This window comes from Panicum virgatum, chromosome 7K (genome assembly GCF_016808335.1).
Source record: "Panicum virgatum strain AP13 chromosome 7K, P.virgatum_v5, whole genome shotgun sequence".
NCBI classification, from domain to species: domain Eukaryota; kingdom Viridiplantae; phylum Streptophyta; class Magnoliopsida; order Poales; family Poaceae; genus Panicum; species Panicum virgatum.
Window position 1 is genome coordinate 20,508,951 of NC_053142.1, and position 14,192 is coordinate 20,523,142.

The 14,192-nt window shown below is 46.0% G+C and overlaps 1 protein-coding gene and 1 long non-coding RNA gene across 3 annotated transcripts; one reads left to right on the plus strand and one right to left on the minus strand.

The window, feature by feature from the left end:
- Positions 1-7,828: 7,828 nt before the first annotated feature.
- Positions 7,829-12,756, minus strand: LOC120640481 (beta-glucuronosyltransferase GlcAT14A-like). 2 transcript variants are annotated; one of them, XM_039916324.1, is made up of 5 exons: positions 11,884-12,756; positions 10,152-10,227; positions 9,948-10,063; positions 8,654-8,834; positions 7,829-8,575 (listed from the first exon to the last, which is right to left on the minus strand). In XM_039916324.1, the coding sequence occupies exons 1-5, from the start codon at positions 12,410-12,412 to the stop codon at positions 8,323-8,325; spliced, it is 1,155 nt and encodes a 384-aa protein (XP_039772258.1). In that variant the 5' UTR covers positions 12,413-12,756; the 3' UTR covers positions 7,829-8,322. The 2 variants fall into 2 exon arrangements, with proteins under 2 accessions (XP_039772258.1, XP_039772257.1); XM_039916323.1 differs by having other exon boundaries at positions 7,829-8,834; positions 11,884-12,745.
- A 14-nt stretch (positions 12,757-12,770) lies between these two features.
- LOC120640482 lies at positions 12,771-13,411 on the plus strand. The gene is made up of 2 exons (XR_005661832.1): positions 12,771-13,033; positions 13,121-13,411. It is a non-coding gene; the product is annotated as an uncharacterized LOC120640482 (long non-coding RNA).
- The last annotated feature ends 781 nt before the right edge of the window (positions 13,412-14,192 follow it).

The window sequence follows — 14,192 nt, forward strand, 5'->3', positions numbered from 1 at the left end:
TGGTGAACGTCGGTGCAGTTGTCCAGAGAGTTGGTTTTTCAGAGTTCACAGGACAACTACACTCACCGGTTAAACTGACGCAGCATCGGTTGATTGCCCATACACGTAACAGCTAGTTTTTGAGGCGGGCAGTTTAGTATCACCGGTTGAACCGACGATGGCTATTGGAGGTGCGTCGGATTAACCGGCGTTAAGTATTTTTCTGGCAGCTTTTCTCCAACGGCTATATTTCCTTGTGCTGTCTATATATACCCCCAAGGCCGGGTCATTTGTGTGTGCTGGAGTTGCTAAAGCCTGCTACACTTGAAGAACACCTCCAACCACCTTAGAGCTTCATTGTACATCATATAGGCTTAAGCACACTTGTGAGAGTGCTTAGTGCTTGATTAGGCTTAGTTCTTGAGAGAACTAGCTTGAGTGAAAGTCTTGCTACGACAAGCACCTTGTGTACTCGTCGTGTGACCCTCCGACTTGGTGTGGATAGGCAACGACACTTTGTGCGGGGAAGGAGACCCCTCTTGGTGAGAAGCTCCGATAGTGAAGACGGTGCCGTGGGTGACGCTTCGAGAGAGACGGTGGCGGTGGCCTTGTCTTGGTGACTTGGGTTCACTTAGCCTTTGCTTGCCGGGAGCCTTGGTGACGAACGCAAGACGGTGATCAAGCGGAGAGACTCGGCATCACACTTGTTCGTGTTGGACAAGTGGCCGTGGACGTAGGGAGGGACTTGGTGTCCTAACCGAACTACGTTAAATCGTGTGTCTTGGTGTCTTCACGGGAGTTTGCATATTCTCTCCCTTACCTCTTTACTAACCGTATTACGTTTCCGCATTTACTCTATCTTGCGTGCCTTTACTTTCCTAGTTAGTTTGATTAGGATTGGCTATAGGTTGCAAGTCTTTTAGGGGTTAGTAGAGAGTAGCATAGATAAACCTTAGTCATAACTAGCATGTGTAGGACATGTTAGATTTATCTTATGCAAATAGATTGGGCCCTAGGATAGAAAGCGATTAGTGACCCTATTAACCCCCTCCCCCTCTCTAGGGTCGGACACCCCGGTGATCCTTACATCCCACTCACTCTTGTCTCTGCAAGGCCATATACTGAACTAATATGCATTTCTGAAAGTCTCAACAGAATAGCAGCCTGGGAGCACACTTTCTGGTTGAATCCTCTCATGCCTCAAGCAAGCAATTGCATGGCAACAGGGCACTCCAGTTAGTTGCCATCTTCTGCAGTCACAAGTCTTGGCAAATATGTCCACAATGTGACTGTACTCCCTAATTTGTACTTGAAACACTCCATGTCCAAAAGGTATAGCATAGCACAAGTTGGCAAATTCAGCATTCCTACTCACTTTGGCTCTAATTTTAGGACAGAAGTTACCAGCAAACCCTTATGCATCCTTTTGTTTGCTGTAATGCCTTGTCATGAGCTGAGTCTTTATTCTCTCAAACATACTGAGTATAGAGAGTTCTCTTGCTTCCAGTATGTACTTGTTGAAGACCTCACAATTATTGTTAAGCAGTATATCACACTTAGGGAATTCAGAGAAATAAGCCCTTACCCATGTCCGGGGTTCCATTTTCTCTATCCATTTGTGAGCATCCTTATTCAGAGCTTTCATCCTGTCCATATTTCTGTTGAATTGTTGAACTGAAGATGACCTTGCACATGCCCATAGTTGGTTCTTCAGTATCTCCCCATTGAACTTTTCCTGAAAGTTAGAGTACATGTGTGTAGCGAAAATGGCCTCTCATGCCATATTTCAATATAATGTTTTGGTGATTGATATAGACAACACAACACTTGGACTAATATAAGTGTTAAGATGACCATTCTCAGGCTTTTAGGTTCAAGTGATGACAAAGACAAGATAGGCGTAGCTAGGCCCGAAGGGCCGCCCCTACGGGGGTTCCGCCCCTCGCGGGTCTCAGGGCAGTGCCCTGAAACCTCTTCGGTCCAAGGGACAAGAATTGAAGAGACCGTGAAGAAATCCAAGTCAAAGAAATCAAAACAGAGGCATTTTGCTATCACCGGTTAAACCGACGTATGGCAAAATGAACTCACCGGTGCAATCACAGAGAAGGCCTGCGAGCTAGGGTTTGGCACCAGATTAACCGGCGTTGGGTATTTTACACTCGTCGGTGCATTGACTTGGAGCACGTCTGGAAGTTTGGTTTCACCGGTTGAACCGACGTTAGGAAATTTGTATACGTCGGTGCATTGACAGATGAAGACAGAGGAAATTCTATACACCGGATGAACCAACGATTGGGTCTTGGTGAACGTCGATGCAGTTGTCCAGAGAGTTGGTTTTCAGAGTTCACAGGACAACTACACTCACCGGTTAAACCGACGTAGCATCGGTTGATTGCCTGTACACGTAACGGCTAGTTTTTGAGGCAGGCAGTTTAGTATCACCGGTTGAACCGACGATGGCTTTGGAGGTACGTCGGTTTAACCGGCGTTAAGTGTTTTTCTGGCAGCTTTTCTCCAATGGCTATATTTGCTTGGGCTGCCTATATATACCCCCAAGGCCGGGTCATTTGAGGTTGCTGGAGACTATACAAGCATACAAGAGTAAAAGATCATCTCCAACCATCCTAGAGCTTCATTATACATCATATAGGCTTAAGCACAGTTGTGAGAGTGCTTAGTGCTTGTAATAGGGATTAGTTCTTGCGAGAGCTCCCTTGAGAGAAGCCTTGCTGCAGCAAGCAACTTGTGATCCGTCGTGTGACCCTCCGTCTTGGTGTGGAGTGGCAACGACACTTTGTGCAGGGAAAGAGGAGGCCCCCTCCTTGGTGGAGAAGCTCCGTAGTGGATTTCGGCCGGGTGACCGAGAGAGACGGTGGCGGTGCACGAGACTTAGTGTCTTGTGGGCACTTGCCTTTGCTTGCCGGCATCGCCTTGGTGGCGTAGTGCAAGACGTGATCGGAAGAGTCTCGGTGTCCCGTGGACGTAGGCGTTTGTGCCGAACCATGTTACATGACCGTGTCTACTCGGGAGTTTGCATCCCTCTTGCACTTACCTCTTTACTTATCGTATTACGCTTCCGTATTTACTCTATCTTGCATGTCTTTACTTTCCTAGTTAGATTGATTAGGATTGGCTATAGGTTGCAAGTTTTTAGGGGTAAGTAGAGAGTAGCATAGATAAACATTAGTCATAACTATCATGTGTAGGACGTGTTAGGTTTATCTTATGCAAGTAGTTTGAGCCCTAGGACAAAAAGCGATTAGCGACCCTATTCACCCCCTCCCCCTCTAGGGTCGGACACCCCGGTGATCCTTACAAGGTGCCTGACACAGAACCTATGTTCTGATTCAGGAAAGAGCTTTTTCACAGCTGGAATGAGTCCCTGCACATAAACAAGCATCAATCAGTGATGATAAATATGGCACAAAAATTACTAAGCTAGCTGGAAGGACTCTAATTTACCTTCTGCTTATTAGTCATGATGGTCCAAGGATATTTGTTATCTATTCTTGCTGACGGCCCCCAAATGGCGTCCGATGGGTTAATGACGTCCAGGGGGTTATTTGCTTAATCGCCACACGCGTCGGCATCCTATTGGACAACAGTGGCACCAGAACAGTGTTTAGGCACCTAAACACCTATTTTGCAAGTTTGGGGACCGGCTTGACACAGCTGCGCAAGTTCGAGGACCGCCAGTGGACTTTACTCAAAAAAAATCACGAGCCGCTCACCCACACAAGGATTAGTAATTTAGTATGAATTGAGAATGAAAGTAGAGCTTCAAATATGTGGCCACAGATTCCACCAAAGAAACAACCAGAACTCCAGAAGCCTCAAGCCTCGCCTGCTCCCCATGGCTGAGAACCCCCTCGTTAGTGCCGCTTCTTGTTGACAGAGCCCAATCGTCCAAGGTGACAGCCGCCGCTGATGCACCTTCTCCACGAAGAGCTGATAGGCGGCCTCGAGCTTGTCGATGCACTTCAAGCTTTGCTCGGGGAAGGCAAGGTCGCGATCGTGGTTGCGGAAGACCACTGGGACACAACTCAACCTTGCTTCGCCATTGTCGAGAAGGCCGTGCCGATAGACGCCCACGGACCTAGTGGATTCCGAGAGTGCGACCGCATTCATGGACGGCGTGGACCAGCGGTCAGACGACATGAAGGAGGTGGTGGCTCATGGGACGAGGCTATCTGGAGGACAAGGCGGTTGGGTTCGTTGGCCGGACCAAGGTCGCCGCCGGCGACCGCTTGAGGCTCACCAAGGCCACTGCTCGCCGCTGCTCGCCCGCCCCATGCGGTGGGTCGTGCCTCGCCATTGCTCGCCTGTGCCGGTGTGGCTTGCCACCGTCTGCTCCCTAGGCCCGACCTTCGTGTCGTGGGACGCCTGCTGGTGGAGGGGGGGGCTTGCACTTGGGTAACGCCGGTGGCGCCGTGGTGTCCTCATCGAGCTCCCGCGGCTTGTTGCCTGCTCGCCACCGAGGACGAACTTAAGGAAGGTCACCTCGCCACTGGGCCTTGTACAACTCATAGATCTCGCGCTGATAACACCAGATCGAGCCTCGGGGCTGCTGGATCCGGCACCTACGCCATCGGATCTGGGCGGAGCAACTAGGACACCAGCTTTGCCCGTCAGAGGGGGCCATCAACTGAGCCTTCGGCCTCGACCAAACCTGGCCGGAGCACCACAGGATGCAGTCTTGACGCGGAGGAATGCCATCAACTGAGCTTTCGGTACGTCGACGGCCGATGTGGTAAAGATGTGGTGCAGATCGGCGGTGGCCACCTGGCTACGAGATGAGGGGTTAGACAGGAGATGAAGAGAGAGGAGCAGACTGTACGAAAGAAAGTATTGTGCACTCACAAGCAGTGCTCACAGGATATAAATCAAGTACAGGATGGACGGAGCTGACAACACCCCCCTTGCTTCTATGGTGTATAGTATCTTAATTCGACCATTAGCAATTGTTTCATATCACTATATCATTTTTTATATATTAGATTAGAATTTATCGAGATATGTAATATGATAAAGAAGGAAATTTTCCATTACCATGCTTGTTCCACGACTATATATCACATTACTCGTAAGGTCCCTCGGATTTCAAATGTAGGCTGGTTTAGATTCCATCTTGTCAAACTTTGTTAATTTGTCCTATCAACATCTAAAAAAACAAACCATGTTAGATTCCATGTTGTCAAACTTTGTCAAACCAGGTCATTATTTTTGTGATTTTGGTGACCGAATGACAACACAATTAATGAGACTAAGAAGTTTGTCAAGTGAATCTCTCTAGGTCCCAAGAATGAAATGAAAAGCCCTATTAAAGCAAAACACGAAGAAAGAACTCAAAGAAATGCTGAATTGAATGAGTTTTGCATAAAATGGTAGCACCGGTTAAACCAACGCCATGCCATCGTTCTAACCAATGGTCATCGGATAAACCGACGCAGTGGCATCGGTCCATTGAACAATGTGTTTTGAAGATCAACTGAAGAACTCAGTAAGCACCGGTTAAACTGATGGTGCACAAAAAGGCATCGGTGCATTCACCGTACCATTACTCAAAGAGCATGTCAAATGACCAGCAGCCAATCCTTTAGCACCTGTTAAACCGATGGTTCATCGGAGCAAGCCGTCGGTGCAATGCCGCGTCAGCAGCAGAGAGCTGAGAAGAAAACTTGTAGACTGGTTAAACCTACACCAAGGTATCGGTTTAATCGATGACTGCTACGTCAGCAACAGACGCGCGTCAGAAGCTCAATGGCTACCTGCAGGGTTAGGGTGACTGGTTGAACCAACACCCTCTTTCCTAAGGCATTGGTTCAATCGATTCTAAGCTGATTTTTGCTAGCTGTTAGAGCAACGGCTCTATGAATTTGGTGGCCAATTTATACCTCACCCCGACCATTTTGGGCTTGCTAGAGTCTAGAGAACCCACACACACATTGAAGAAATGTCTCCAATCCATCCAGTGCAAATTGAACAAATCTACAGATTTAGCACAAGCTTTGTGAGTGTTAGTGCTAGGATTAGCTCTTGAGAGAGTGTGAGAGTAAAGTGTTGCACCTTGTGAGCTGGTTCTTGAGTGAACCAACATGTATCATGGTGCGCCGGCCATCCTTGGAGTCTTGGTGGCTCGCCAGCACGTCTTCGACCCTCCGGTTTGGTGTGGAGTGGCGTCAAAGACTTTGTGCGGGGGACATGGAGACCCCATCCTTTGTGGAGAAGCTTCTTAGTGGAAAACAGGACCAAGTGACCGAAAACTTGGGTAAGCCTTGGTGGCATCGCCTTTGTGGCAAGTCAAGGTGTCCCCGAAAGAGACTTGGTGACCGAAAAGGGATACTCTTAATTGAGTGCTTCAACAACGTGAACTAGGGGTGACATTTGCTTACCGATACCACAGAATACATCTTTGTGTCAAGAGTTTGCTTCGTTTTATCCCCTCTTTACGTTTTTGCATTTCTTACTTGCAACTTGTGTGCCTTTACACTCTTACTTGTGTTCAAGCTAAGATTGGCTGTAGGTTGTAAAATTCTTTTAGGATGAGGGTTTCACACTAGGAGAACCATGGTTGTACGTCTAGATAGCATGTTTTAGTTTAAGTTTATGTGCAAAATAGTTGGAGTCTTTGGTTAAGATTTTAGATTGTCTAATTCACCTCCTATCTCTCTTAAATTACAAGTATCCGATCACTTTCAACTTGGCCTATCAATATTTGAAAAACGAAACATGGTTATGCAAAATATTTTACCATCTAAAATAGTACATGCGTTTGGCATAAATGACATGTTCCAAGATGTACCTAAATGGGGTTCCACGCCTTAAGAAGTGTATCCTTGGCCTTGGCCAAACTGTTTCGGTACACTATTTTTTGTTATTTTATAAAGAAACGGTGAAGTGAATTTTCTTAACCTTTAAGTGAATCTTGTAAAATGTTGAATCTCTCCTTTGGAAAGTTGAATTCATATAACACCACAAAATCATAAAAAGTACTAGTTTAATTACCTACATTAGTTTGGAAAATTGGAAAAACAAAAGATGAAATATACTCCCTCCATCCTAGAAAGCAAGTCATTTTAGGATTCAAAATTTATGAAAAGAAAGTCATTTTACCACATTTAGAGAGTGCATGGGCATGCAAGAATCAATAAGTGCAAAATATGATAAAATATAGTTATTTTATTTTTTAGTCTGTTATAAAATTTCTAAAATAACTTGTATTTTAGAACAGTGGAAGTATTTCGCACCATGGACTACTGCACTTCTTTGTAGTGGCCCACCTGGCCTCTCAGGTGTTGAAAACCAATGACAAACCAGGCCCGATATAGTGCGGACCAAAGGAAAGCTCCTAGGCGTGTGGATCACTATCTATCCAATCTTCACTTCGAGTCATCCTTTTTCGAGGGATCTCTTTAAATCACCCCGCTAATTCATTAGTTTCTTTTTTAATACACACCCTATAAATACACATATGCAAACCCTACCCCTATGAACATAATCGAAGATTGAGCTAGCAAATCCTCGCGATTAATGAATTCACCGACGAGAATGTCGCCTACCACTTAATGCACAACGCCCGTTAAATCCTGAAATATTCGCTCCCAGAAGCGAGAAAGAAGAAGGGAGGGGGGGTTGTTGACCGAATCCTATCGGGAGAGTCTTCTTCCAGTAGCAGCCTCCAAAGTAATTTTTTTTGGCAGAAACATCCCCCAACATGTAAAATCTAAGGGTCAACCCTTTCTCGCACCCCTCCACCCTGACATACGGGTCCAATGTGAGGGAATCGGGTCCAATGTGAGGGAATCGGTTGGTCCGATACAGCGGAATGAGTTCAGTCAGCGCACAAGAGTTTTCACATATCAATGTTTCACATTTTTTTCGCCTTACAAAGAGCTTATGCGATGAGACGAGCACACCCAAGAGCTGTATTATCAGTATCAATATAATACAGACGTGTATAGTTATCTCAATGTATCATCTATACAAAGGTGCTGCTACAAGGTATATGAGCAGATCCTATTTCTGTGTCCTACCTACACGATCAAAAACAGGGCAAAGCAGCTACGGATAGTATACAGTATACCTAATCTGTATAAACACTACTACTGCTCTTACTATGCAGCCTTGAATATTTGGACAATGCAGTATCCGGTGCCCATCACCTGAATCTGAAACTTTTTGGCCATTTCCATATGACTCCATGTGCCTTCTGTTTTCTTCAACGCGTAGGAGAAATCCGTATCATTGTAATTCCATCACGTACCTCACTCCAGCCGATATTTGCTCCACAAAACTCTACCTGAAACTTTACCTCCTGAACAATAGACACCAATACTGATTCAGCTAGCGGCACCCTCTTGCCTGACTGATCTCAGAAATGAACTGCCTGAGCCGCTCCCCCCCACGTCCAGGTCTGACAGTATTGATATCACCCCATTTTGAGCACGAATCCGCATCAGTCCCGTTCTGTTCTTTGCCCAAGTTCAGACACCATACCCCTGGAACCAACTGGACAGGAGACCGGTTTAGTAGTTCATCATCCATCTTCTTCAGCATTGGTGTGTCCTCCTCAAACCGCCTTGCAAAGGCAGAGCTGCTGTTCAACATGTTCTCAAAGTGTGATTCATTGAGAACAAGTGGATCGAGGCCTGGAGGGTCATCCCAGACAAAGTACCTTAGATCGCCATTGACAGTTGTGTTCCGGAAGTCGGAAGAGTTGCAGATGAGAGTCTGGAAGTACGACTCCATGGAATAAGCTGTGTTGGCAAAGTACATCAGTAGTTTGCGGGGTAGGTTGTCCCAACCATGCACACAGTGTTCAGCAAAGTTCCTGCTCAGAATTACCCAAGGAGAACCTGCAACACAGCAAATACTACAAATTAGAAACTTAATATAACTTTGTGGAGCACAAAAAAATTTCCTATAATTGTACACAATCCAAAAAATTTATTGATCGCATATAGCTAGATGTAATTGTAAATAGTTGTTTGGTCCAGCAATAATAAGTTTCTGATAATAGTGGCATTGTAGCCATCATAGGAAGAGGACCTTACTCTCTAGAGTGTAGATGGACAGAGAGAAGGCTAACATGCAGCAAGGCGATAACTAAATCGTAATCCCATTTTTGACAAAAAAGCACTGTAAATCCCCCAAAAATGTTTTCAACTTTATGTCATCAAGCCCTTTAACTCTAGTTTGATTTTGTTGATGGGAACCCCTTACATATTTTGTTTCATTTTGAAGCTTAAACTATTGAAATCTAATCAGGTCTTTTTGCTTACATGATTACCAAAGAAATGAGCCCTTTAACTCTAAGTAGCATGTCATTTTTTATCCTCAACTCCAAAGTACTTACTAAAGAAAGATAAACTATTATTGAAACGTTATAATCTTTATATAAGAGATGCTTTCTAGTAAATGATATATTAGAGATCTTTTAGATAAAGGAATATTTCAATATTCCGGCCTCTAACACAGTGTGAAATATCCGGCCATTATTACAATAGAGAACCATGTATATGGAGGGGGGAAAATGATAAATTTAGTAAACAGCTTATTATAAACGAAGCCTATTACTAAACCGCCACCCATTAGCGATCTTTGAACGCATAATTATTTTCTTTGAATGTCTACTGTTCATTTATGAAATTCATCTCCCAAACAGATTAATAGTCTAGATGTTAACAAATTACCTTATAAATTTTCGTTTTTAATCACCATTCGCTCAAATTAAAATCTATGTTATTACCTGGAAAGTAGCAAAGCTTTCATTGAACATAAGAAATGGTAGGATGGCTCTAATAACATTATCACCTATCTGAAGGGCTTGATAGCACAGAATTGAATAGCTTTGGGGATCAAATTATCTAGATTTTCAGGAATTATTGAACAAAATAATAATGCATTTTGTTTGGTAAATTCCTTGGCTGTCCAAATAAGTCTGAACAAAATATAATGCTTGGACACACCTGTGAATATCTGGAATGCATCAGGTATTTGTCTTATTTCTTTTGAAGGGAAAGGTTCAGTGTTTCTGTCCATATATAGACTTGGGTCAACAATAATCTTTTCAAATCTTTCATGCCTGCAACGGAGAATAGAAAAGAACTTTAGGGGACACAACAGAACAGTGTTAGGAAGAATCTAGAAATTACCCTACCAGCACAACTCACCTTTTCCATCCAAGCTCACTTGTGTGATCAATAAAGTTGAGGTCCCTTGGCACAGAAGAAAAGGCATAAAGGAGATCTACATGAAAAAACAAGATGCGTTATTTCAATAGAAAAAAGTAACACTGTGGTAAGAAGCTGACAAACAGAATTTCCGATAAATAAACAATAAATAGTATGTACTCTTTGAGTTGACTCGCAGAACTACCAGAACTAGAGTTTATCTTTGAGTTGACTCGCACCGAATGTATCAGACTGAAAATCCAGGTCATGAAAATGTGATTGCTATTTTTTTCAGGTTCTCATCAATTTGGTCCATAAGCAGAACTCTACAACATAAGTGAGGATGCTACTGTATTGGAAGTTGGAACAACAAAAATCAGAAGTTGACAAAAACGTCATAATTGGCAGTTTCAAGGACCGCCAGGACGATTAATAACAGGAGCATTAAGTAAGATTCCGTGCCAATTCATTCAAAAGCCATCCACCGAGCCAAACATACCTACATTGATGCCCCAGCTACCAACATAGAATCGACCAGGCCCCAACCAGACTGTCAATGCCATGACAATAATAGGACTATTGTACCATGCAGTGGAAGCAGGGCATCCATCACACGTATCCTGTCACCACACTGAATCATGTTACGGTCACAGCAATCAGCTAATCGCCTTCCCTCCTACCTACCATCAGGGAAAATAGATAAATATTTTCCCTTGCAATTCCAAATTTCAATGCGTAACTATCTAAAAGAAGTATTTCCACGGATCACTAGCCAATCTATCATACTATCATATACAACAAACCACCATCTGCCATACTATCATATACCCCGAAGCTGCTAATTTGTCCTACCAACAAACAGGGTTGCGTTTAGGTTTTCTAGCATCTTTCTCCAGTTACAGCTCTTACTGGTCACCAGGAGCACACATTAACTGCTCAACTATATTTGAACAATTGACTCTGAAGGTTGTGGTGACATTGATTCAGCTAGTACCACGGACAACTACAGGTACAAGGCTAACTCGGTCCAGAAGCACAGCTCAACAACACCACCACGTGGGTACAGTAGACACTGAAAGTTGTGGTACCATTTGATTGAGCTAGTATCACGGACAACAACCGGTACAAAAAGAACCTATAGGCCAATTAGATCCATAAGCATAGCTAAACAACAACATCTAGGTTGGTACAGTATTGGAACAACAAAAAGTCAGAAGTTGACAGTTGACAAAGGTGCATCTGGTGCCCGAAAGTTTGAAGGACCACCAGGACGATCAACACCAGGAGCATCAAAATACAACAAGCAGGATTTCGTGCCAACTCATTGTAAGGGCTGCAAGCCTGCAACGAGGCTGCCCAGCTCCCAGCATCAAATCGACCAGGAAATGTCCCTCTCATGGAGCCACCCAACCACACTGGCATCACGCACGCCCCACTCTATTCTAGAAAGTAGTCGTAAATCACAAGCAGGGCATCATCCATCACACTTACTTGAACACGACGCGATGATAATGAATCACGTTCTCTGATTGATCACAGCGATTAGCGAATCGCCTTTTCTCTGCCTACCATACCATTAGAGGAAACTATGATTCTTTTTTGCGTGCAATTCAACATTTCCATGAATACTATCTTTTTTCTGAACAAATATTTCCTTGCTAATGCATTCCCATTAATGGAAGGAGCGGACTAGCGGAGAGTAGCAGAGGGCGCGAGTTATTTTTCCTCTTACCGTCCTGCGTGACGAGCGGGTAGTCCTCTGCGCTGAGCGTGACGAGCCAGTCCCAGTGGGCCCCGATCCTGAGCAGGACCGCCGCCCCGTGCAGCACGGCGGCGAGCGCCGACGACCCGGTCCGGTCGACCGCGTAGCCTTCCCCCACGACGTCGACGTTCCGGAACTCCCTCCACGCGGGCTCGTCCCACCTGACCGCTTGCGCCAGCGCCTCCCGCTCCCCGGCGGCCGCCCCGGCGTCGAGGTGCAGCAGGTAGCGGTTGCGCGGGTGGTAGACCGCCCGGAGAAGGCGCAGCACGCGGCGCGCGTCCCCGCCCGTGCCGGAGATCCAGTACGCGAAGGAGGGCGGGCGGCCGGGCCCCCACTCCGCCCGCGGCGGCGGCGGCGGCGGCGCGGGGCGGGACGCGGCGGAGGACCGCCAGGCGAAGAGGGGCGGGGAGGAGGAGGCGCAGAGCAACAGGAGCACGAACAGCAGCGCCGCTGAAACCGCCGTCACTGCCAGGCACGGGGGCAGCCGGCGCGGCCGCATACCGGCGCTGCTGGGTTGCTATCTGTGCAGCTGTGGCTTTGCCGGGGCGGGGAACGCCGGCCGGAACGGGCTGTGGCTGGGCCAGGTGCCCAGCTAGCTTGCTCGATCGGCTGTGGCGGCACGCGGCGGAAGGGGAGCGCTGCGTGCGGCGCCGAACGCCGGCCGGGTAGACCGTGGACGAGTCGTCGTGGCGCGTGCGTGGAAGCGCCGCGAAGGCGACGACCGCGACGAGAAGCCGGTGGTTTGAGAAGGCGATGGCGGGCGGATGGGGAGGACGGAGGAAGAGGTGGCGCCGCTGTCGTCAGGGGTGGTGGGGAGTTTCCGGTTGGCGTCTAGTCGTGGTGGGGCTGGGCTGGCGGCGTGCCGTGTGGGCTTGGGCTCGGCGCGTGGCGAGGCAGTGGAGAGGTCAGAGGTGGTGGGGGTTCGGCGGCCGCGCCCGCGCGCCATGTGGCGAGACGAGAGCACGCGGTTTCGGACGAGGGGGGTTCGTCGTTTTCTAAAGGTGTTTTTTCGTCTCGTTTTCAAAATCATCTTGTTCACGTGCAACATGGAAGCTGATATCTCCATGTCATTGATGGTCTTCGTGAACAACTGAAACTGCAATAATATAAGGACTGAAAAGTATATACACACAGTATATTTACTTGTATGGGATGGTATTAAGAGAAACATTACCTTGATTAAATTCTTCATATTCTTGACAAGCAGGAACATTGAGATCTATTGCATGGTCACTAGCGTGTTCCTCTTCTTGGAGATAGTGGGACTGACCTTCGGTGAGTTGATGGACTTCATCTTCCTGAAGATGGTGCATATCATCTCCATCATCAGCTGGTTGTTCATTTAGATCAGGCAAGAGCTCTCCACTTTCTTCATCAGGTGCTATATTTAGGGCGTGTTTACTTTCCAAAAATTTTCACCTCGAAATTTGTGCCTCTCCTTTTGGACACGTGTATGGAATACTAAATGTAGTTAAACAACAAAACTAATTGCACAGTTTGTATGTACACGGCGAGATGAATCTTTTGAGCCTAATTAGTACATGTTTAGTCATAAGTGCTACAGTAATTCACTTGTGCTAATGATGCGGTCAAAGACCTCAAAAGATTCGTCTCGCGGTTTCCAGGTGAATTTTTGTAACATCCTAGTTTTCATCACGATTAAGGGGGAGTGTTGAAATTTATAATGCAAACTTCTAGAAGCTTCTATAAAAATAAGGATAAATCATGGCATAATTTTGTTCACTATGACAAGGTTCTAGAATGTTCCACAAGAATCATAAGAAGACAAGAAGCTTGGATATTTTCTTGTCATTGTAAAATTTAGAATTTTCTAGAATTAGATATTTATAGGGAACTTAGATATTTGTAGGGAACTTCCTAGAGTGTGACAAGTGTCACTCATCCAAGAGGGCATGGGTGCCTATATAAGGAGGGTGCCACCCCTTGCCATGCCATACTACTCCACTCCATTCCACACACATCCAAGGGCATGGTAGAAGTGAGCATAGGTAGAGTGTGCTAGGTGTGTGTTCCTTTGTTGCTTCAATAAGGTAAGCGTCTTTATAAGTGTTAGTCTCCAGGTTAAATTTAAGTACTTAGTGTATAAGTTGTGATCCATCGAAGGTTGGCTCTGCCACCCGGGATCACAAAAGGGTCTGGGCTTCATCGAAGGTTGGCTCTGCCACCCGGAAGCCAGCTTCATCTGTTGGTAGGCTCTGCCTCCCGGAAGCAAAAGGCGGCTCTGCCGTCAAAAGGGCCCGGTACACTAAGTAACTAGA